At 43.3% G+C, this 26,084-nt stretch overlaps 1 protein-coding gene across 8 annotated transcripts in view; it reads right to left on the bottom strand.

Annotated features, from left to right (window-relative positions):
• Nucleotides 1-26,084, bottom strand: part of FRMD4A (FERM domain containing 4A) — a 434,151-nt gene that overhangs the window by 165,407 nt on the left and 242,660 nt on the right. For all 8 annotated transcript variants that reach the window (XM_079993568.1, XM_079993569.1, XM_079993570.1 and 5 more), the window contains one exon: nucleotides 6,233-6,298. In XM_079993568.1, coding sequence (XP_079849694.1) covers nucleotides 6,233-6,298 — 66 coding nt within the window. The remainder of the gene's footprint in view (nucleotides 1-6,232; nucleotides 6,299-26,084) is intronic.

Here is a 26,084-nt window from a genome sequence, read left to right as displayed (position 1 = left end):
AACCAGTGCAGTAAAAGCACTGGAGCTGATTCAAGAGTTTGGGCAGGTAGCAGGATTTAAATTAAACAAGAGCAAAACCAAAGTTTTAGGGGAAAAAATAGATAATGAGGAAAGAAAAACCCTTTTTGGAAGGACAGGCCTTGTTTCTGTGCAAAAAGTTAAATATTTGGGTGTGAATTTATTGGTAAAGAATTTGAATCTCTACAAAGATAACTATGAAAAATTATGGAAGAGAGATCTTGAGATATGGTCAAACCTAAAACTTTCATTGATGGTCCAAATATCGATGGTTAAGATGAATGTATTGTTGAAGATGTTGTTTTTATTTCAAGCTCTACCAATCATTGATAATGTTAAATGTTTTAAAGAATGGCAGAAGGCATTGTCTAAATTTATCTGGCGGGGGGACGGGACCTAGAATTAAATATAAATTACTTACAGATATAAAAGAAAGAACGGTTTTTTCCCTACCAGACCTGAAGATATACTTTGAAGCTGCTGCCTTCTGCTGGATCAAGGATTGGATTCAATTAGAGAATGATGATGTGTTAGATTTGGAGGGACTCAATAATCGATTTGGATGGCATGCATATGTATGGTTTGACAAGGCCCACAGTGGTTTTAAGAATCATATAATTAGAAAGGCGTTATGGACTGGATATAAAGATCTCTTAGTAAGAAAAACACCAAAATGGATTTCGCCAATGGAAGCAAAGGCCCCCAAAAAGTTAAATATGGAAAACAAATGGTTGAGGTACTCAGATTTGTTGTTAGAAGATCAGGAAGGTTTTAAATTAAAACAATTTGAACAAATTAAAGATAGAATGAATTGGTTGCAATATTATCAAATTAATGAATTGTATAAGATGGATAAGAGAAATGGTTTTGCAAAAGAAAAAACCAAATTGGAAACGGAGTTGTTAGATACTAATGATAAGAGTATGTCTAAAATGTATAATTTGTTGTTGGAGTGGCATACAAAGGATGAACATGTTAAATCGGTTATGATTGATTGGGCAAGAGATGTGGGTCATAACATAATGATGGAGGATTGGGAGAGGCTATGTTTACTGCATGTACGATGTTAAAGGAAAATATTATGAAGATGATGTATAGATGGTACTTGACCCCTGTAAAACTAGCAAAGATTTATCACAATAGTGATAACCTTTGTTGGAAATGTAAAGAAAAAGAAGGTACTTTTTCCCATATGTGGTGGACTTGTCCCAACGTGAAAGACTTCTGGGAGAAGATTTATAATGAATTGAAAAAAATGTTGAAATATACATTTATTAAGAAACCACAGGCCTTTCTTCTTGGAATAACAGGTTCGGAATTGCCCAAGAAAGATGTTAAATTATTTTTGTATGCCATAATGGCCGCCCGAATATTACTTGCAAAAAATTGGAAAACACAAGAACTACCAACAGTGGAAGATTGGCAGATGAAGATGATGGACTTTTCAGAGCTAGCTGACCTGACTGAAAGAATCCGTGACCAGAAAGAAGAGGAGTTTCAAGAGAACTGGAGGAAATTTAAGGACTATTTGAATAAATATTGTAAGATAAAAAATTAGAAACAAATAGGCCTGGGATTAAACTAAGTTATAATTAAATAAATGGGATTTAGAATGTTAAGGAAAGTGAGTAAGATGGACTATAATTGGAAATTGTTTTAGTTTAATAATGATCTTGGAAAGCTGTTACTTTTAATTACAAGGAAACTCAGAAGGGAGGGATTTGAGGAAGTCAACCAAGATGTTTAAAAGGTTGGATTTGTGAAGAATTAAGTTTGTTGTTATTGTTTATCTATTTATTGTTCCCTTTTTTCTTTTTCTGTTTTTGTGTATCATTTTGCTTTGTGGTTTGTGTTATCATTGTGGAAAATCTAATAAAAAATTATTAATAATAATAATAATTAAAAAAACCCTGCTCTTCAGTCAAACTAGCCTATAAAGTACAGTACAGTATTGACATAAAGATTGTGAACATCAAAAATGCCTCCTTATTTTTTCTTTTTTTTTCTTTCTTTTTAAAAAAACACTCTTCAGATTATTTTCTGCTGCCTCTTTTGGTTTTGAAATAACCTTGCTGAGCCATCTGTACAACACAAAGCGGTCCTGAAATGCGTTTCCTGTGATTCAAATCACTTTCAAAAGGCTCCTATTCATCTTCTTCCTCTTTTGCTAGAATGAGACTAACATGCAACCCTGCTCACCCCAAAAATGCCAGAGTAATTAAAGTGCCTGTGTTTCATTTCCTGTTTCTAGCAGCACAGAGCAGTGTTTTCTTTAAAAAGCCATTTTCTAAACCTTCTGATTAACCCTTTAGAGACTTTGTGGCAGCTAAAGCAGCCAAGTGCACAAGAGCATCATAAACCCCGAGTTCAACTTTACTGTTTAATCGTGTAAGAACCTTTCACTATCCCTCGGCTGTAGCTCTAAGGTACCAAATCTGCTTTGCATGCAGAAGCTTCCAGGCTCAAACCCTGGCATCTCCAGGCAGGGCTACCAGTGTTCCCCATCTGAAATCCTGGAGAGCTGCTGCCAATCAGTGCAGAGGATACTGAACTAGATGCACGCATGTTCCCATGTTGCAGTATCTGTGCCATGCAGATGGAATACTGGTCTATCTTACCAGTGTTAAAATGACTGCTAAGGAATATGTGTAATGTTCATATTCTGTGCTCTGCAAATAAAAAGAACTAGAATTATTATTATTATTATTTCCTCCTGCACAATCTCCCTAAAAACTGTTGGCCAAAGAAATAAAACAGGACTGTTTGTAAGATGTGCCAGAAACTCTGCCTACAGCACAAAGCCTATAACACAAAGATGTAAGTCTGGAAACATAATGGGTGATATCCAAATCTAATGGGAGCTCTGTGCTTTCAAAATCTGTTGCACAACACCGGTTGTTTCCGGGCACAATTCAAAGTGTTGGTGCTGACTTTTAAAGCCCTAAATGGCCTCGGTCCAGTATACCTGAAGGAGCGTCTCCACCTACATTGTTCCACCCAGACACTGAGGTCCAGCACCGATGGCCTTCTGGGGGTTCCCTCGTTGCGAGAAGCCAAGTTACAGGGAACAAGGCAGAGGGTCTTCTTGGTAGTGGCACCCGCCCTGTGGAACGCCCTCCCACCAGAGGTCAAAGAGAAAAACAACTACCAGACTTTTAGAAGACATCTGAAGGCAGCCCTGTTTAGGGAAGCTTTTAATGTTTGACGGACTATTGTATTTTAATATTTTGTTGGAAACCGCCCAGAGTGGCTGGGGAAACCCAGCCAGATGGGTGGGGTATAAATAATAAATTGTTGTTGTTGTTGTTGTTGTTGTTGTTGTTGTTAGATTCTGCGACAGTTGAGGTTCGTGGGCTACCCCTTGGTTGTGTCTGAAGTAGGCCTAATACAATGCAGGCATCCTTGATCATGGGCTGAACGCTCATCCTAACATTATCTTTGGTCAAATAGATTTTGATGTGTTTTTTCCCCTAAATAGCACTTCCGAACCCTACAAGACCTCTTTGACCTGACAGGAGGGCAAAGGAAACCTGTGTACAAAAGCAAACATGCCTCCAGCATATCATTTTGAACCATCTTAAAAACAATTGCCTGATGATCTCTCCCAGCAGCTTCATATAGATGTTAAAAAGCATGAGGGAGAAGACAGAGCCCTGAGGCAACCCACAAGTGAGTGTCCAGAGGTCCAAACACCCACCTCCCACCATTCCTTTTTGGACACAGCCCAGGAGGAAGGAGCGGAAGTACTGCATGACAGTGCCCCCAATTCCCAACTCCTCTAAACAGTCCAGAAGGATGCCATGGTTGACCATTGATATCACTGATGATATCAAAAGCTGCTGAGATTCAGCAGAAGCAGGAAACAGCTTTCACCTCTGTCCCTAGTCCCCCAGAGATCACCGACCAGCACAACCATGGTGGTTTTAGTCTCATAATGGGGCCTGAATCCTGACTGAAAGTGATCCAAATGGTTTGCATCCTCCAGACACGCCTAGAGTTGTTCAGTGACCACCCACTGAATCACCTTGCCCAAGAATGGAAGGTTTAGACAGGGTGATAAACTGTAATTTGCTTTGACCAAAGAAACAAATTATTCACTACACAACATGACCTGATGAGCTGCTGCGCAGAGGCAGTGGGACCCATGGGGCAGGGGGTAAAGGTCCTAATGCTGCCATGAAGAGACTTACTCAAGGCTGTTGGATTTTACAGTCCCGCAGTGATGAATCATTTGTTGTTGACATGCCTCCTGCTGCTTGGTTTCCCACTTTAGAATCATGCTTCCTCTCCCCCCCCCCCCAGCGTGAGGAGAGTGCTCATACCTTTACAGTTTTCACCTCAAAGCTCACATTTTTAATCATGAGGTGAATGCATGGCAACTGGTGAAAGGGCCCGATTCAGGCCTTTTCGATGTTGCTGAACTGCAACTCCATCACTCCTGGCCACTGGCCATGCTTACTAGAACTGATGGGTGTTGACGTTCAGTAACAAAAGGAGGGCCAAAGGCTTGATTTTATTCTCTGCCTTATATTTTTTTTATTTGTGGTTGTATTTTACTGTTTTGCTGTTACTATAATCCTCCCACAATCTTTGGTATTGAGTATCGTATAAAAATTGTAAATGAACAATTACCAAACCTCAACATTGTCAGAGTGTCATAGTCTAAAGCACCTCACAGGGTTGTTTTGAAAGCAAAATGGGCTGGGAGGGAAAGCTGAATGTAATAAATGCCTGCAAAGCTCTTACACTTAGATGCTGCCAAGTTTATGACAGAGTCTGGCATCCTGTCAAGGGGCCTGGCTGGATGACAAAATATGCTTCCACCTCTGGTGGAACTGCTGACTGGCAGCGCACTGCATCCTCCAGAGTACAGACGTTGGCTGCTCCTGGCTTCTCTCACCCCTCTCACCTTTGAACACCTCAGAACCACTCACTCATTCACCTCCCCCAGACATTCCCAAAATGCATAACCACTCCCGCCAGCCTGCCCCTGATGCAAAGGTGCCAGCTTGCGAGGACGGGGGTGGGTGGGCAACGCTGTGCATGACATCCGGACGTTGGGAGGAGCCGGGCAAGAGCTGAACATGGCGGCTTCAATGGCCAGCAGCTCCGCCTCCCCCATGGGGCCCTGCCACCAGCAGGAGGCTGCAGCAGCAGCAGGAGAAGGAGCTGGCCAGCCCCCGCTTCCGCCTCTCACCATCAGCATGGCGAGTGGGAGAGATAGGAGTGAAGAGCCCATTCCTCTCCCCATGACTGAATCCAGCTCCTCTAACCCAGAATATTATCTGCATATAGATAACTGACATGCCACGGAAAAGCTTTTAACCTAGCCCCTTTCCCTGAGATGCTGACTTTCTATATATGGTTTTAGAAAAATGTAACAAAATCCTTTTTATTCTCACAAGCCTTTGGCCTGTTAACCTTTTTTATTGTTTTGTGTGCATGCGTGTGTAACTCATTGTCTTGATGTTTTAAAATGGCTTCATTTTGGAATACGCTTTTTCATTGGCTGATTGTTTTAAAGGCTGTTGATTTTTTTAAAAAAAATTAAAATTTGTACAGGGGACAAATGTCTGTAAATATAATAAGCAAACCATCAAGCTGGCTTGACATTCTATCATTGCCATAAACTGCTTGTGCCTCAACATCTATGCTATAAATTCAACGTGACGTGAGGCCAACATATATGTAGGTCACGTCACTCACCCACAGAAGCCCAGTCTTCTCAGAGGCAGTGCATGGCAGCTACTTAACGCTGAAGCTTCAGGACATTAAAGCTTTAGTCTGCCAGTAGACAGCAAGCAGCAAGGGCTGCAGAGGCACTGATGGAGCCGAACTAGGTCAGGACGTGAGGGGTGATGCTGCCAGGCACACAAAAAAAGGAGTTCTGTGAGATTAGTCACTATTTCAGTTTGTCACCTGAAAGTGATATTCTACCATGGCATTGAAACATAGGAATCCCCCCCTTTTTGGGAGTGGGGGAGCATGAGAGGCACCCTCTGGCTGCTGAATCTTGGGATTTACCTTCTAGGTCTCCTGCCCATATCCTGATCCATCCTGATCCTGCTTAGCTTGTCAAATGAGAGAGGATCAAAACCCATAAGGAAGCTGACTAACTGAGATTCCATTAATTAAATTAAAAACCTCTTCTGCTGTATGGAGCAAAAACTGAGTGCTGTGGCAAGAATTCAAAACTGCAGATGCAATTTATTACCTGCACAAGGAGTTCCAGCTTCCTGTCATCAAGAAGGTGCACTTGACACCGGCGGCCCTCTGTCATCTAGGAAAACAGGACAAAAAAAGAAAGAAAGTTTCAGTGGATGCTTAAGGCACAGGCTTGGCAAAATACCACAAGCTGCTGTTAATGTGCTGAAGTCTGCACGGCTCCAAACGCTGTCATAGCAAAGGATTCTCATTGCCTGGCAATGGCAGAAAGAAAAGGTTGGACAGAGAAAACAGAACAGAGTAACTCACCCTAACAGCTGTTACTGAATGGCACACACGGACTCAGGCCCAAGAAGAGGGGTTTCTCCTGTGTGAGAAAGGAGTTCATGAAAGAGGCCAGGGGATCTTGCATTGCCTAAATGGGAAGGCACAAGGCAACCCCACTGTGGCTACCTCATTGTCTTTGTGGCTGTACTGCGATAAGGGTGTGTCAGGCGAGGACGGATCTAGCCTTCGACTACTTCCAGGTCCACAGAGCAGCCATCTCCATCCTGGTACCTTCCAGATGTTTAGGAGTACAACTCCCACCAGTCTCAGCCAGCATGGCCATTGTGGGGCACCCACTCATCTAGAGCAGTGTTTCCCAACCTTGGGCCTCCAGCTGTTTTTGAACTACAATTCCCATCATCCCTGACCACTGGTCTTGCTAGCTAGGGATGATGGGAGTTGTAGTCCAAAAACAGCTGGAGGCCCAAGGTTGGGAAACACTGATCTAGAGAACGCAAGCAAGCAAGGGATGGGAGCGAGGAGAAAAGGGAACACCCAGAGAGAACCTATGGGCAATGCTGATTACTTCTGCACTAGCAGTTCACTAACAGCACATTGCAGCCCTGATTATTTAGTTCCATAATTCATTTGCATACTACTTTTCCTCCAAAGGGCTCAGGTCAGGGAATGGAGGTTTAATCTCAAAACAACCATTGAGAGGTAGATCAGACAAAGATGCTCTACAATGCCCTGCAATGTGGAACCAATCCCATCAGGGCTTGCATTTTCCTCCAAATTTAAAAGGCATTGAATTCAAGTCCTGTCACCAATTGCTCTTTTGCAGGTTCATCGTTGGGAGGAAAAATGGCTTCATGGGCCAAATCAAGACCCTGCGGGGCCTGAGCTGGAAGATCCCCTGACAATTATCATTGGGATTTTCAAGCAACTATCACTTGTGATAATGGCCAATTTGATACATATCCTTTTTCAAGTGGTAAATCGCTATTATTCCTACTTTACTGTTGAGGAGCCATAAGCACTTGAAAAAAAAATCTGTAGCTGGGCTGTGACTTGAACTCATGTCTCTTAGTTTCAGATTTGAACGCAAGCTCACACAAAACTTATAAGCATAGTGGTATATCTGGATTGGAAGGAACAAGGTGGAGCAAGGTGAGGTGGTTTGATTCCATGCACCTGAAAAGTGAGGCATCTTATCAGCTAAATTTGTTTGGATGGAAAACAGGGGTAGAGGAACCAATAATCAGCAGTGATGTATAATGTTTTAAAATAATGCACAAGTATATTTTATAGGATCTGTAATACCACCAAGAACACAGAAAGATGTTGCCATTGGATCACATTAGAAAACAGGTATGTAATCAGCAGTGCAAAGTGATGTTTCTGATGATGAATCAACATTACTTCAGACCACAGGTCAGTGGTGGTGGTGGTGAAATGTTTAAATGCTCCCTTACAAAAAATAAATGTAGGTATATAAAACTAACACATCACCGCTATTTTATTATGTTGCACAGCAGAAAAAAAGGCTACCGAACAAGAGAAGATCTACAGCAGTAGAACATTTCTTGACTTCCTGGCTTGTTTATGAGCTCATGAAGGAATGTCAGGGCTGCTTTCAACATTCTTCTGATAACAAAGCCCAACTGTTATGTCTGTGTGTCAAAGTATTTCACTGCACAGGAAGAGCAGAAACGATCCACTGCTCTCTTATCACACAGAGATTTCTGCACTTGACACATTCAGAACGTGCTAGTCCACCTGAATGGCTCTGTTGTGCTGGTGCCCTCAGAATACCTCAAGGGATGAGCCAAGGAATCACACTCTGAACTTTCTCACAGTCAGAGAAAGGAAAAGGAAAGTAACTGCTCAGTGGAGAGATTCATTATGATATTATAAGGTTTATTTCACTTGTAGCAAGTGCAAGTGCAAGCTAGAAGAGAAGGTACAGCAACTTGAGGTCCACCAAGCCACACAGAGCTACAGGATAAGACACAGAGTTTCTCAATAGAACTGAGAGGACTGTGCTGGAACGGCAGCAAAGGTGGGGTGCCCCTAAGGAGCAGGAAGATCGCTCATTGCAAGAGACAAACCCCTGGAGGAATGTGACGCACAGAAGTAGGAAAGTCACAAACCACACTTTGTCACTAGAGCTGCAAAATCTCTTCCATGCTCTTACCTTGGACACTGATTCTGGGCCAGAGGAGCTGCTATTACTAAATAATAATAATAATAATAATAATAATAATAATATTTATATACAGTTCTTCATCGAAAGATCTCAGGGCAGTTTGCAGGAGTTGATAGCCTTCGAATACGCCAAGGTGGCTGTGAAAGGTGCAAAGATTCACAATATGACAGAGAAGTCTTATAAAATCTTACAAAGCCCACTGACCACTACCCCTTCCTTCTGATTCATATGGATACAATTAATACCGCCACAGACAGCCTTCAATGTATAGCATGGAATTATGAGACTTTGGGCAGGAAGCTGAAGAGCCTTGGGGCACAGGTGGTCTTTTCATTACTCCTTCCTGTGGAAAGTCATGGTCCAGGAAGAGAGAGGAAAATACTGGAGGGAGACAACTGGCTGCACAGGTAGTGGTGTCAGGAACAGTTTGGCTTCTTGGACCATGATCTCCACTTCCTTGAGGAAGGACTTCTGGCAAGAGATGGGCTGCCATCAATTTTGATTTTAATTCATTTTTATAATGTTTTATAATGTCATACTGTTTTAGTGTTGTTAGCCGCCCTGAGCCCGGCTTCGGCTGGGGAGGGCGGGATATAAATAAAATTTATTATTATATTATTATTATTATTATATCACAGTTTTTAGCAAATATGTGTTTGCTAAGAGTCTCATGAATCTGATCAGCAGAGCTTTAAACGAAATCTTGAGAGGGAGGGAAACAACACTACAGATGACAGACCTGGTACTTGGGATAACAGCTTGATAGGTGCACAGGAAACTGAGGTAATGCTCCAGAAGCCCACTAAAGGGCAAGAAACCACAAGAAGGAAGCAGCTGGAGGGAAGGACTCATTGCTTCAGTTGTCTCTACACAAATGCACGCAGTATGGGAAACTAGCAAAACGAACTAGAGCTTTTAGTACAGGATGGCAAATGCAACCTGATAGGCATTACTGAAACCTTGTGGGATAAGATTCATGACTGGAATACAGAAAAAGAAATAGACAAAACAGGAAGGGAGGAGTAGCATTATATGTAAAGGATGTGTACACTTGTGAATAAATCCATGAGCTGGAGCATGAAAAGCAGATTGAGAGTATATGGGTAAAAATTGTAAGAGAGAGAAACAACAGTGACCTTACTGTAAGGGTCTGCTATAGACCACCAAGCCAGACTGAAGACTTGGATGATTCCTTACTAGAGCTGATTACGAAACATTCAAAAAAGAGAGAAACAGTAATCATAGGGGACTTCAACTTCCCCGATATCTGTTAGGACTCATACTCTGCCAAGAATGTAAGTTCTGACAAATTCCTCCATTGCCTCGCTGACAATTTTGTTTCCCAGAGGGTGGAAGGAACAACCAGGGGATCATCTATCTTGGACCTGATCCTCACCAATAGGGAGGAACTGATCAATGATGTGGAAGTACTCAGAAACTTGGGAGGAAGTGATCATGTCCTCCTGGGTTTCATGATTCAGAGGCAAGGAAAAGCTGAGTGTAGTTGGACATGCACTTTGGACTTTAAGAAGGCCAATTTCGAAAAGCTTAAGGAGCTACTGGGTGAGATCCCATGGTCAAAATTACTCAAAGAGAAGGGAATCCAAGATGGGAGTTTCTAAAAGGAGAAGCACTGAAGGCCCAAATGCAGACAATTCCCACAAGAAAGAAAAGTGGAAACCAGCGTGGCTGCATAAGGAGCTTACAGATGAGCTGAGAGTTACAAAGGGCATGTATGAGAAATGGAAGAAAGGGGAAATCACAAGTAGCCAGCTGGCTAAAGCTCAGAATGAGCTCAGGATTGCAAGAGAGGTTTTTTTAAAAAAGAGATTTATTGGGTAATGCTTGAAGCAAGGGGAATAACAAGCAAGTAATAGGTCCTCTATGTGGAGAAGACAGAGAAATGCTATTTGGCGACAGAGGGTGGAAATATTCAACACTTACTTTGCCTCTGTCTTCAACCAAAAGGAATCAATGCCCAACCTGGTGATAGCAGAATAAATAATGTAAGGATGAAGTTGCAGCACAAGATGAGGAAAGAGGGATAAGGGAACACCTGGCTACTTTATATGAATTCAGATGAGCTGCATCCAAGGATACTGACAAGCTGGAAGGTGTGCAGAGGAGGGAGACCGAGATGATACAAGTTTTGAAAACCAAGCCTTAGGTGGAACAACTGAGGGAGTGGATTCTCCTTCCTTGGAGGTTTTTAAGCAGAGGTTGGATGGTCATCAGTCCTGGATGCTCCAGTTTGGATTCCTGCATTGCAGCAGGTTGGGAGAGATGACCCCTGGGGTTCATTCCAACTCGAAGATCCTATGATTCTAGGAAACTAGTTTGCACTGCAGGGACGAGGGTCCTCCGACAAAGTACAGTTTAAAGTGCTTGAAAGCCCTTTGTTTTAATGGTAATATTATGAATTGAACACACGAGCCACCCTATAAATTCAGGCAGACTAGTTTTTTGCCTTGCAAAAAAGGAAACACCCTTGTTGCAAAAGACGCAGGAAGTAATCTTGAAAATGATTTTGAGAAGCGAGAATCACTTGCTTGGTCTTTGCATGCCTGTTTCTTTTCTTTAGTAAACAGGTATGAGATGTAGGGATGGGGGAAGAAATTCAATTCAGTTCTCATTTAAAGGTGAACCTGCCTAATTTGCACTTTCTGTGCCATCTGAAACACAGCCATCCTTCAAAATACACAATTTTCCAAATTTTGCAAGGTAGTTCCCTGCAAAGTAATGTGCACAACAATGCATATACTACAGTAAAGTGTGAATATAATAGCAAAATTAACATAAGAAGTGTTATATTGGAGAAAATTGCTGTGTAAAAATGTGTCTAATAGGCAAAATTTCATACAATTGTGTATATACAAAATTATATGATATCAGAAGTTACTTTATTATTATTATTATTAAAATTATCATAATTCTGTTTTTTTTTAAATAAATCAAAACATTCCACCACCACCAAAAGGTATAATATTTAATTAACAGCCAAAGGCCTGATCAGAAAAAGGACTGAATGACTCTGAAAGTCCTTGTGAAAGTCCATTTCTTAATACTGCAAATTCTTGACTGTAAACTGTAAACTTCTATGGGACAAAGATTCATAGAATTGTAGAATTGGAAGGGACCCCAAGAGTCATCTAGTCCAACCCCTGCAATTAACAGTCTCATGCTCTACTGACGGAGCTATGATGGATGATAAGAAACATTCATATGGAAACACGGCCATACAGAAGTATGTTCAGCAATACAGGACATACGTTTCCCCCCTATATATGATTTTGTGTGTTGAATACTCTTTATCTGCTTTCTCTCTCTCTCTCTCCTTCTGGGACTTAACAATGACACGTACATGGCATTCAATCACCCTGGAAGAAAGGAAATTCCTCTTAAAGGAAGTTACTTGGCGACTCCCAGATCTTGGAATGTTTGTATTAAGAAATGATTTTCTATTTACCTCTGACATCAATGTAAAGCTTACAATCTCATTTAACGACTGCTGGCCCAAATGTTTACACAGTGAATTTTTCAGCTTAGGATCACACAGAGAAGAGGGCAATTGTTTTGCATTGCTCCACAAAACATCTTGGCAGCTTAGTGCCTAACCCATTCATCTTGTGAGCGACTGCAAACATGAGCTGGAGGCACCCAAGAAAATAACCCTTGTGCATCCTGGGAAACACATAGACTATACCTTGCAAATCATAGGCCAGCCTCCTGCTAAGTGATCACTCGACTGTAAAATCTATGGCAGCTTTTGGATGCAGCACACATAAAAGGATCCCCTGTATGAATGGGTGTGCCGGTCAACACACATACACACTTTTTAAAAGTAGTTCCAACAGCTACAAACAGTCCTGTCCAATATCCTCTCAAACAAGATGCTCCTTGAGAATTCTGCCTGCTGAAAGCATCCCTACATTAAATATCTCAAATTTACAAAATGCAAATTCTGTTAATTGGAACAGCTCTATACATTTCCATAACCCATTTCACTAGCCTACAAAAGAAAGAAGTCCCATTTTAATCAGATTTTAAAAGAAAATTACAATGGCAAACAGCTTATTTATTAAGGAATTCAATCCTGCTGAAAAGCATTCTCCCTTTCAGAAACTTTGTAGGGGGAAGCAGTAAATACAGTGGGACCTCGGGTTAAGTACTTAATTCGTTCCAGAGGTCCGTTCTTAACCTGAAACTGTTCTTAACCTGAAGCACCACTTTAGCTAATGGGGCCTCCTGCTGCTGCCATGCCGCCGGAGCACGATTTCTGTTCTTATCCTGAAGCAAAGTTCTTAACCTGAAGCACTATTTCTGGGTTAGTGGAGTCTGTAACCTGAAGCGTATGTAACCTGAGGTACCACTGTAAGCAAAATTGTTTGCTATTCTGCGTGGGAACAGAAAACATTGCCCTCACTCTGATTTAGCCTCTGGGTCCCATCATAAAGCCAAATCTGATTAGCTATGGTGTTATCATGCTGTCAAAATTATTCCCAGAAGTCCAGGATCACCCATGAAGAGTGAATGTTGAAAGCCATTCCCTTGCTCTGAATTGCCTTCAAAGTCTTGTCTTGTAGCCAAATCTGATGGTCTACATGGCATAACGGTATCACCACACTGACAACACTATTCGTGAATGGCTAGAATCAATGCCCATTGAAAAATGCATGGAAAATATAGCTTTGGGTATGTGGAGGGCATTTTGGGGGGTTCTTTTCAAGTTTTGGGAACATTCAGTGCCTCTCTAATATTTATATTTATTTACTGACCCGAGTTCAAATCCCTTCTCGGCCATGAAGCTCACTGAGTAAGCTTGGGCCATTCCCTATCTCTCAGCCTACCCTACCTCACAGGGTTGTTGTAAGGGTAAAATGGAGAGGAGAACTTAGACAGGACTGTCACCCTGTCAGATGGGAATCATTGAGCCATGACTTTGCCTAACAATATTCAGGAGTGGTGTGTGTAGCTCAGGAAAAAAAATTATTATAGTATGAGCTGTTTTAGGAAGCAAGTCCATCTGCATTTCAAGCAGCTCAAGTTTGATTTTAATATGATTTAAGTTCCAATTGAAGCCATAGTCTGAGCCAAGTAAAGTTAAGAAGGTACTCTGCTTTGTAGTTTGTGTATGTCTGACGTAGTCAACATCTAAAAGCTAATGCTTCCTCTCAAATAAAACAGAAAAAATGCTTACAGAATAAGAAAAAAAAAATCAGAGCTCAAAGTACTTTCATACATTTAGGTCTTGCAAATATTTTAATCTCCTAAGAAGCTGATCCAGTAAAAAGATATCATCAAACCAATTGTATTCACAATACGATTTATTACTACCATATCTGTTTAATTAGAAAATATTTGGCAGAAAAAAGCAAAACTATTAGAAATCAGATACCTCCGTAGCAAAGAAACTTCCTACTTTGAAGAATGAACTCTGCCAACAAGCAAGCTTGTGCTTTGCTGAAGTGAAGCTGAAATTTCTTAAGGATTGTGTCCTCTTCCTCTCTACAATAACATCATGTCTTAAGTGTCCTCAACTGCAAATCTCGCTGACGTAGACAGATTTTCATCGGCAGTGCATTCTAAGGAATAAACTGTAGCTAAAATAAAGGTAAAGGTAAAGGTACCCCTGCCCGTACGGGCCAGTCTTGCCAGACTCTAGGGTTGTGCGCTCATCTCACTCTATAGGCCGGGAGCCAACGCTGTCCGCAGACACTTCCGGGTCACGTGGCCAGCGTGACAAGCTGCATCTGGCGAGCCAGAGCAGCACACGGAACGCTGTTTACCTTCCCGCTGGTAAGCGGTCCCTATTTATCTACTTGCTCCCGGAGGTGCTTTCAAACTGCTAGGTTGGCAGGCGCTGGGACCAAACGACGGGAGCGCACCCCGCCGCGGGGATTCGAACCGCCGACCATGCGATCGGCAAGTCCTAGGTGCTGAGGTTTTACCCACAGCGCCACCCGCGTCCCTTTGTAGCTAAAATACAGAACCATAAAACAGAAAAGGATTTGAAATTTGACTTTAGCTACAACTATAACCAAGCCCTGGATGTTCACCCCCAGTTGAGCTAACAAATGCTTAAGTCCAGTGGGAAAGTCGACTTGAAAGCCATATGCCTTATGCCATATGCCAGGAAAAAAGGTACAGAACGAGGGAGACAATGAGCCCTTCTAAACTTTTACTATTTTGCTGAATTTGGTGCTAAAATTGCACCCAGAAAATTCTGGTTATGCAAGTGAAGTGGATCTGGCACATCTGCACCAGAAACTCCAATTCAAGGTGCTGGATTTGGCCTATAAAGCCTTAAATGGCTCAGGACCGCAATACCTCAAGGACCATCTCTCTCTGTATGAACTGACTAGGACCCTTCTTTGGGTGCCTCCTCCGCAAAACTCTGGAGGGCAGCAACACGGGAAGAGGCCTTTTCTGTGGTGGCTCCCCTTTTGGGAATGCTCTCCCCAGGGAGGCTCACCTGACGCCTTCATTAGACATCTTTAGGTGGCAGGCAAAAATGTTCCTCTTCTCCCAGGCCTTTGGCTAATTAAACCATCTCTGGTCTTTTAGACTGTGGGGGTATTATTTTTGTTTGTCATCATGGTATATGTTTTTGTGTTTTTATTGTCCTGTGATCTTTGGATGAAGGGCAGTATAGAAAGTTTAACAGCAGCAGCAGCAGCAGCAGCAGCAGCAACAACAAAGAAACCTGCTTCCAAAAAAGAAAGACTTTTTGAAGTAAGAAAAGTCCCCTGGAAAAGTGTGGCATCACAATTGACTGACCTCATATAACCTCCCTGCAAACAAATCAGAATGTATACGCAATAAAGAGCTGATCTTATATATTCTCCCCACTGAATGCTCAAGACACAGGTCATCTGGAAGCAACATCCACCATGCCTTTTCCTCCAGTTGCATCAATTTCAATTTCACATCTATCCCATCTTTCTTCCAAGGAGCCAACAAAAGCATCACAACAACCTTTTGGAGCAGGCTAGGTTGAAAAATAGCAACTTCTCTGAACAATGCCACACACAACAACCTTCAAAATGGAAGCTCCAGCATTTTCCCTCAATACTGCTCAGGCTGCTTTCAGAAGCTTTTCAACAGTGCAGTAAAATGGGCATCAGTTAATCACTTAAATGGGAACTGCCCCCCCTTCCGCTCATGCATCCTCACTGGAAGGTCACTGGGTGGGCTGGTCCCAAGGGCACACAGTATAGTACAGCTGCCCTGGTGCTGGTGCTCCGGTTCAGCTGCAGAAATTCTACACCCGCCCACATGCATGCTCACTGCCAGCTAATGCAGGCAGCCCCGTTTGCACAGGGGTTACATTCTGAGGCCCTGCATGCACTGGTGAAGTCGCATATAACTGAAATCCATTGAGTAAGCCTGCAAACACCCTGCTCCGCCCCACTCCACTCTACCCTGCACCCCATCCCTGTTCTTTAGTGATGTTTCAGTGACATCTTTATGGTGTTTCCGGGTCATTCCGGGTTCGGCGTGATGTGTGTATACACAGCTGCGAACATATTGAACACATGTAAACGGGGAGCTGCCTGTAGCATTCTGCAGGTTTGAAAGTATTAACATATCATTAAACACAGATTCCTTTATAAAATGTCTGCATTTCAAATGTATCTTTATAATTCCCAGCACTAGTGGAATGCATAGATACTGTAATTTCAGAATATCTGTGTTTAAAAGTCTCATTCCCATTTTTTAAAAAGAAAGATTAACCTGAGATCTCTCACTCTTGGATATTCTGGTTGCCAAGCCGTATAATGGCTGCTGAGCTGTTTTATATCACACACAGCATTTCAAAGTACATGTAGGTGTGTGTGTATGTGTGTACAATTCCACTTCCCTTTATACCTTATGTGTGTTTGAAAGGAACAGACTATTTTCAATATTAATAACCTGGCTTTTCAACACCCTACCAAGCCCCTGACTCATTTTAGAGGGTCCTTGTCCAGAAAAAAACAGTCATATTATCTAAGAACCAAACTGAGGTCTGTGAATGGGCCAAGTACAAACACATCCAATTTGTTCTTTCTTAAGGAGTCTTGGGAAACCAACTGGCTGGGAATTCATGGATGCAGTCACAGGCAGCGGCTCTAGAGGAAGATGCAAAATGTAAAAACCTGGGTGGGATTAGCAACGTTAAAGGTTGCAGTAGGTTGCGTCTAGGTGGTCAGAGGTCACCCTCATGCACATAACAAATTGATCCTGTGTGAAACTAAGCCCACTGAAATCAATAGACAGGGCCAGCCCAATAAATTTTACTGCCTGAAGCAAAGCAGCACATGGCATCCTTCCCCACAAAGGTGCACAGTGCCCCTGAGCACACGCAGAATCAGCGTTAATGGAACGTTTTCCTTAAGACCAGTACATAAGCCAAACATAATGTGCACTACGATGATACCTGCTGCATCTTCTGATACAGGTCCTGCAGACCTGAAGAACTGAGGCATGATCAGAGCTGATTATTTGCTACAAGTCACAGTATATTTTGTGGTTTTATGCATGCTTTATATCCTCCTTTTTGCTGTCTTTACCTGTGAGGAATTAGTTTTGCAGCCTGATTCACCCATGTTGGAGAGGCTTAAGAACAACAGCCCAAGGGAGGAGCTGCTGCCACTGTCCCTTAGCACTTTGCCTAACAGTAGCGCTAGCCCGGCAAATGGGCTTCGCTGAACCAACTCTGTGCTGAATGGGGTTGTTAGCAGCGCTTAGTATGTAGGGATTAGCCATCAAGTTGTGAGTCTCTATGCCCTTTCCAGCAGCAGCTAAACCCCCTCCCCCTCCACAGACTGGGAGGATAGAAAATCACAACATTGTCGCCAAGCTGCATGAGGCAAATGCTCCTAAAAGAGGCCTAAGCAACTTGCAACTCCCCAAGTCAAACACAGGCTGCCAGCCATGTATGGCGTCCTATTAGGAACAGGACACCCCCACCCAACCCCCTTTGAAGTCTCAGACAGACAACAAAGTCAAAAGGTTCATCATATATCTCTGCAAAACATTAAGAGCTCACCACAGGAAGGCCATTTGGGGCAGCAGCTGAAGCTTGGTGAAGCTCTCCCTGTAGCTTGTGTTCCAGTCTTTACAAATCTATTTTGGGTGTGGCTAAAACAGCAAATTGAAAGAAACAAGCAAGTCTTTGAAATCATTAAATCACAGAAGCAAGCGAGCCTCATTCCTTTAATTAGAAGTCCCCATGCCTGCATTCCACAATCCTGGACTGTTCACAACATGCCTGGATTTGGGCTCAGTGGCTAAGCCTGGGCTTAGCTTCAAAACACCAGCCGAAGACTGTTCCTTTAAAGTTATTCAACCTGTTTCCATCAGATCCGACTCTCTACTGCCCATCCAGACACTGGAGGGTGTTCTTACAGTGTGGTCTGGAAGGTGTTTGTTTTTCCTAGCTGATATCTGTTTGCATTCTGAGAAGCAAAAGACCTCAGTCTCTCCAGTACATAACTGAGAATGAGGCTGTATGCCTGGCTATTGAAGATAACATTGGTAGGAACGCAGTGCTCTGGGCAAGTAAGAAAGAGAACTTGGCATTTCTTCTGAGAGCCTGAGTTCCCCACCCATTAAACATTCTAATTATGGATGCTGAGTTCTTAGAAGCAAACGCAAACTTCACCACATTCTCATTGTTACTTGCCCTGTTAAATGACAGGCAGTGTGTCAATTTGAGGCAGAGCAAATGAACAGGACTCCACCTCTCCTGGAACACTCCAGATGCATCGTCACATTTTGCCCTTTGCTTCTATGCAGTCTGAACAGCCTACACCATGGGCACTGCTACATGAATGAATGAAAGACTTTACGGCTGAAAATACACCAATATACCATTAATCAACTTTTGGAAATTCCATTTCCTCCCTCAGCTGGCCTGCTCCAATGATTGCTACTTACAATGGACAAGTTGTCTGTTCTGGACCTGGGAATATATGTTTAGAGGTGGTGATCAATGTCTCTTGCATCATTCACAGAATCACAGATGGAGGAGACCCAGAGGAAGCTCAGTCCAGTTATGTTCAACATTTTCAGATCTGGGACTGAGTCACACCTTTAACGTGGATCCCACGTTTAACATTTCTCCATCTCCATCTTTCCCCTTCTGTTTCCCCCCTCCCCAAACAAAAGAGTGCTGATGGTTAGCACCAACCCACCACTCAAAGCACAATGTCCCAGTCCGAGCTGCTTGCTTAAAGGCTACCAGCCAAGCCATGTCTACACAACGCTAATTTGTAAACTGTGAGGATTTCAACCCCGCCAATCAAGTGATTTCCCAGGGCGACTCATTCCCGAAGCTTCCAGATAAACCCACTTTGCCCTAATTATACTGCACCACAAGGAGCCAAAGGCAAATTTATTAGCTATATGGTCAGCATTGTTTACAATAACAACAAATAAGGGGAGAACTATATTAAAATTATGTAAGAGCATAATGTTCCCAGCAAAGACTCGCACACAAAATGATTAATGTCACATTATAAATGCTGAACAATCAAATATGTAGAGAGTCAATAATTTACTGAAATATATTGATTTTGCTTCTTCTAACAGCTTGTAGCAGAAATCAGAGCCTAATATTACCTTTTCCTGCACGTCCTCTGTTTCTCTGCCTCTTCTTCTCTCACGCACTTGCACATGCACACACATGGTGAAAATTGCTACTGATCTTACCACCTTGTGGTTGGTGTGGCTAAAACAAATGCTTGTATGTGTGATTGTGGTAAGAAAACTCTTCCTGTCTGCAAGAGCTCTCCCAGGGATTGCACCACAAACAGAAAGCTAGAGCAAAGAAAGAGTCTCAGGCCAAAGTCACTTGCTTGGTTAAACTAGCAGTTGCTGCTGCCTTAAAACAGTAGAAAGTTATAGAAAGGGAGAGAAACCTCAAGCTACACAAGGAAAGGGAAAAGACCAAGCGTCCTTCCCAATGCAGTTCTTCCATTAGCATAGCAGACTTCCACTAGCACAGCCAAACTTCCCCCTCAGATCCTCTCCCCTAGGGGCACACCCTCAAATTCTGCCCTAGAGGGTTGGAGACCCTCCAGAGCAGATTCTGGGGAGGCAAGGAGAGGAAGAGGAAGTCCCATGGCACAAGATGAACTGCACGTGAGCAGTGTTGGATACGACCCATAGAAAGTAGGGCTTTGGAAAATGGGGTGGTGGGGGAACATCCCTAGTCTATTCCGAATGTTTTGGTTTGGCGCAAGACTAAGTATGGGCCAGAACTTAAACCCCACCCCTTGTTGGCATTCGCTGCATTCAGTGAGCATCATGACTGTCCTCCAAGCATCCATGATAATGTCAGAAGGGCTTCTGAGCTCTTCTTTCCAGAGGATGAATTATCAGGCTCTCCATCTCAAAACACGGCACAGCTTCAGAAGCAGCATTCAATGCAGTGTGAGATGGGGCTGCCAGAAAAAATAAGCTAGGAAAAACCCCAGGTGTAGGCACCAACCTTCCACCTCAGGTGTTCTCACCCAATGTACACAATAAAGAAACAATAAAATCTGTTTCTATTTTGACATGCTTTAAAACAAATGCATATAATTGTGTTTAATTGTTGCAACCCATACTGGGGCCTTAGGGCAAAGGGCAGGTAATAAATTGTGACAACAGTAACAGTAATATAATTATCACCACCATAAACAATGGAGGTTAGAAATAAGAATGAGAACTGTGGGCGGGGGGGGGGGGGGAGTAGCTGAAGATACCACAAAAGCTATCTTGGGAATTCTCACTTCTCCAAATTTTGCGATGCAGTTTTCCAACAAAATCATGTGTACAAAATGCATATATAGGGGCAAGTGTGCCTAGAAATGCATATATTAGTAAAAATAAAATATAGAAATACATTATATTAGGAAATTTCCTGTACAAATGTTTAACAAAACTGCATACAAAAATATGTATATAAGCAGAAATGCACAATAAAATGATGGAGAATTCTTCTGAGGACTTATTTTTAAGTTGCAAACTGATGCTGAAACGTGGAGAACTGAACTTGGAAAAATGCCAAACTAAGTTAAACTGAAATGGATGAGTCCATCCATCCCTACCTGCTATGGGTATTCTGTAGATGGGCCTTGGATGTGACCCAGCAAGGCTCTTCCTATGCTCTTAATTGAATAGGTTACCAAGGTTTTTCCTGGGCTTAACCCCTCCTTCTTTGGAGGTCTTTAAGCAGAGGCTTGACAACCATATGTCAGGAGTGCTCTGATGGTGTTTCCTGCTTGGCAGGGGGTTGGACTCGATGGCCCTTGTGGTCTCTTCCAACTCTATGATTCTAGGATTCCATGATTCAAAGACTTAAAGCCATATGCAGTATTGGTCCCAGGTACTTACAGAAAAGCATCATCCCACTATTCCTCCTGGGTACCTTAAGATGGCCATGAGTGAGAACTAGGCTAGTTGTGCCAACAGAGATGTAAGAATCCAGTTCTGTCCTCTTTAAACTTTGCAAGCAGAAGGTGTGTGGCTTGAGACCACAGCACAGGGGAGGGAACTGTAATTTGTCTCCCCAGCACTATTTTCATGCTGAAAACTTTCTCCCCGCCTCCCCCAAGCTATTTGTCCTGACTAGATAAACGTATGTGCATGCATTCATTCATTCATGCATGCATGCATCTCAGTAGTCACATCTAATTTGGTTTTAAGTATCTGATTTTTGTTGTCTTCATTTCTAGAGGTTCTGTGATTGATTAAAAGATTCAGGGACTTTCCCCCAGTGGTTCCCTCCTTTTGGAGATCCCCGACAGAAGCCCCGCTGGCAAGTTCATGCCAGACTTTTAGAAGCATAGTTAAAAGCAACAAGGGCTTGTTTTTGTTCTTTTTTCTGGTTCTGATTTCTGGGTGCTACTGTATTTTTCCTTGTGCAAGTGTGTGGTTCTTTAACAGTGAGCTGCTTGCAGAGCCCACATGGCTGGTAACGTGTCTTATGAATGCTACAAATAAATAAATCTGGCCCTGTTTGCAAAAGAACAAGGAAGGGATGGGGAGAACTGCAGGCAGTAGTGTGACTAACTACCCAATGTATTATATGCGTGGGATATCAAGCAACAGGTGCTGGATCAGGACTAACCCAAACAAAAGAGGATGGGGAAAACAAAGTGTCTGGAAAGCTACAAAGAAAGAGACCTGTTGGTGCTAAACAGATACTGTATGCACAGGTGGGCCGATGTTTACTGCGCATCTTCCCCCACCCCATTTCAAAACACTGAAGGATGGCAAACACAGCAAGACATGTAAAGATGTTCTCGCTTGGTTACATTTTAAAGGGCAAACACATGCTGATGCTATAGGATGAAACAGTTGTTTCATTTGCAGATTTAGGGAGCCCAATTGAAAATGCTGCCATAAAGATTTTTGACTGCTGGGTTTTGTGCTGATTCTGAGCTCTCTTTGCTTGTCATGGCAGTTTTGTATAGCTGGCAGACTATACAAAAGCTCACTGAAAGCGTCAGGTCTGTATGGCATTTCTTTGCTATCTGACAGCAGCTCCTGGGTAGATAATTGTGAAATATTTCAAGTGCTCAGGATACAGGGGCTGTGCCAATTATTCTCCACTTTTACTTTCGTGAAAAAACTATAAGATAGAGGTCCTCCCCATCTAGACCAAAAAATAAAATAAAAAATGTCAAAATATTTACTTAGTTTTATCCTGCTATTCATCATATCCCCCTCTACTGCTTTTGTGCCCCCCCACTGCCCAATCTCTCTCTCTCCCCCCCCCCAGCTGCTTCTTTCCTGGATTAGTCACCTGGGTGTCCACACCCCAAACCAAATGGGATGATGCCACACCTACACTGCCAGCCACAGTCATGAAAGAAGGAACATTTGACTACACAGTGATGTCACTTTTGAGGACAATGTACACAAGGAAGGAAGCATTTTCACAAATAATGCTGGGAGGCGAACAGTGAAGAAGTGCTTTGGCACTGACAAGTAATGTTTGCAAAGTCATCACTATCACCACCATCATCATAAACTCCAATACTGCCTACATCAATAGTCAAGTCAGAACACTCAAGAAATGAAAAGAAAATGCTATTTATTTAGGTTGAGATATTATTTAAAAGAGAGAAAAAAACTTACATTTTTGCTAGCTCAGTGTCAATTATCAGTGGGCACACAGTTATCAGAGGAGGAATGACTGCTGGGAGGCGCTCAGAAAGAAGAAATGCCACGGTGCATCTGCAGCAGGACGAGCGGACGCCTTCATCTGCTCCAGGTGCAACAAAACATGTCAGTCTCTACGGCCAAAGAAGATGCTGCAACCTTCCAATGGTTTGACTTCACCCCCAAAGGCAGACTCCTCCATTGTCTCCCGAGACAGACAGATGCCAAGCACAGCCAGCAGTGAATGAGGAAACACATGGTCTGATACGGCTCCCTGGGTGACCTTGAGCTAATTATTTCACATGGTTCTTGTGAGGGAAGGAAAAGGGATAACCTGAAGTACATGGCCTGATGGGAGATGGTGTACAGAGTCCCCTCTACTACTACGCAGCAAGCATGCCAGAGAGAACATTAAAGAAACCTCCAGCGAACACTCTCACTTTCATCTCACTTTCATCCTGAACACATCAGTCCCATGCACAGGGCTTTGTCTCTTTCCAATGTATAACACAATATGTGCATCTGGCAGTGCTCAGCAATCTGCGGACTTGCCTTGTAGCTTGCCTGGGAGTGGCCATGGCAGCAACAGCCCCTTGTTTAATGAGTGTCCTTACCTACAGTACCACTAAGTTACCAGACACGTAAAGTACCACTTCCTAGGTTCAGTGGTGGAGGAAGCCGCATGGGCGTCAGGGGCGGGCGAGGGTGGGGGACACCACAGGGCCTCCAGAGTCTGCCTACCTCCTCCCACTCAGCCACCCTACAGCTGGGGGGAGGGAGGCAGCGGGTGGACTGTTTGGGCAGCGCAGAGCCTGCACACACCCAAGCCACCACATCTCTCCCAGGAGAGGCGCATGGCTTGGGCGCACTGCAGGCCCTGAGGTGAGTGCCGCCCAGCATTTTGTCACCCCCCCAGGGGTGACACCTAGGGCGGCCTGCACCCACAGCACCCACCTTCCTCTGCTCCTGCCTAGGTTGTCATTGAATGTAAGCTGCATTTAGCTAGCCTGCATCTAGTAGTCTAACAAAGTCACCCAAAGCATCAAAAGAGCAAAATAAATCAGGTAACTGGCTGTCATGTTGTCAAGGAAATAAACAGCGTATCTGGATTAGGGACCTAGAATGTTTATATGGACAAAACCAGCACTTGGAAAACCTGCACCCCATGCTCAGGGAGGCGAAGAGACAGGATATGCAAGGTTCAAAGTGGCTCACTGGCTCAGGAAGAGGGTTAATAATCAGAGCCTGATGTGATACCGGTAGAAGCTAACAAGGAATGAAATTGCTTGATTCATGAAAACGAAACGAGCAAAGGCTCAGCCAAGGAGCTCCAGACATGAGAGTTGAAAAGGTTTCCAACAATATCTTCCTGCTTTGTTTTTGAGACGTTTCTGTGAAGCTGGGGCCAAGATAGGTGAATTTCAATTAAAACTAGGATGAAAGCTCTTGGAAGGGCTTTCAAAGAAATAAGAATGTTGATAGCAAAGAATTCCACATCTGCTGGCTGCAATCTCAGCCAGCAGCCTCACATACACATATGATCCACTCATGATCATGGGTGATAGTTCACTGCAAGAGACTTGTGAAAGCAATTAAGGACAGGTCCACAACAGGCCATTAGGTCCCTGTGGAAAAGGTTTGGCTAGAGAGGCAGCCTGAGAGCCCAGGAACCAGAGCCTCCCACAACCGCCTTGGTGCAGGGTGTAGCATTGGGGTAGGAGGAACATGGCAAGGTGCTGCAACATCCCTCTTGTGGCTCTCACAGAGAGGAAAGGGCAGGCCAGAAGAACAGTGGGTCAAAGGGCCTTGTAGGGATGCCCCCTGTGAGGCACGGCCGAGACTTAAAAGCCAGCAGGGCAGGAGCAAGGAGTCAGCTTGGAACACTGCACAAGGAACGCTGCTTGGCACACAGAAGTAGATGGGAGAGAGTGTGGGAGAAAGAGATTGAAAGCTTGCATGAGTAGGGGAGTGAGAGAGACTGGGAGAAAGCTTGGATCATGTGTACAGGGGAACTTTAGCTGGGGTTGAGGAGAAGCCCTGGCACAAGAGGGACCAGGAGGACTGGACTAGAAGGCCCTCCCTGGAGAGTGGGAGGAAGGTGGAAGGACAGGAAAGGAGTGTAGGGAAGTCTGTAAGGAAGGACTCCACGATAAGCTCAGTGGCAAGCCAGAGAAGTGTGTGTGCTGTAAAACCAACCAACCAACAAAACCCTATGGATAAAAAACAACAACCAACCATAGGTGAACTCCTGAACTCCTTCAGGAAGTAGAACCCCACCAGGTGAATTCTGCAGGAAGGGAACACACTGCCATTCTGTGGGCTTCCTTTCCAAAATCTATAATACTCCCATTCGTCAAAGCCCACAGGATCAATGGGGATGCTGTCTCTAATGCAGAACAGAGGTTGCAGACCCAAGCCTCAGTGCCATTCCCAGGTTAGAGATGAGATTAGCAGATGGTGTCCAGGGCCTGTAGCAGACTTGCGAACTGCAAAGTAAGGTTTTTGAGCAGGAACTCAAAACAATATCAAACTTTTACTAGCTGATGCCATGCTCTCCCTAAAGAAGGCATTAATTTCAGCCACTACAGAACCACAAGTATATGTCCTCAGATTCCATAATGGAAGAAAGGTGATATATAAGCATAAAACAAGAAATAAACCAAAATTTCTCCTGCAACCTGAAACCTGAGGGATATAAGCACATCTCTTCTGCTGCTATTCTGCCTCTACTTTCACAGCCCATGTGCTGTCGTCTCTTTGAGAAGTCTAAGATAGCCTTGGATACTATTTAAGTCACTAGCTATGGTCAAGCAGAAACAGAAAGCACAGAATAGGAAAAAATGGAGCCAGGAGTTGCCCATTTCCTCAGTTTCCCAATCAGATAGTGAACGAGAAAAGTAGAGCTGCAATGTTTACTCAATTAATAGTTTAGATTAATGAATTAAAAACTTTTTAACCAACTAATAAGATGCTACCAGTTTATCAAGCAGATTTTTAAAGAAGTATTTTTCACACAGGTACTTATAAAAACTGTAATTGGCAAATGCAATTTTGTAAGATGCATTCCCCTCTTCTCTTCCACCAGACGGTGTTCCTCTTATAAGCTGATGCCTCCTATGGTGCACTTATGTACTATCTGAAAACAAGTAAAAGCATCCCTCTTGATTTAGGACTATTGTTTTTAATCACATGCAAGTTAGAACATGTTTAATCAATCACTCAGTCGATTAAAGCTCTTCTGATTTCTTTATTCAGGTGACAGCCCAGGGCGGGGAGAGGGGAGAAGAAG

This window comes from Podarcis cretensis, assembly GCF_951804945.1.
Source record: "Podarcis cretensis genome assembly, chromosome: 10".
Taxonomy (NCBI): domain Eukaryota; kingdom Metazoa; phylum Chordata; class Lepidosauria; order Squamata; family Lacertidae; genus Podarcis; species Podarcis cretensis.
Note: the sequence above shows the minus strand (reverse complement) of the source record. Positions and strands in the feature narration are given on the sequence as shown.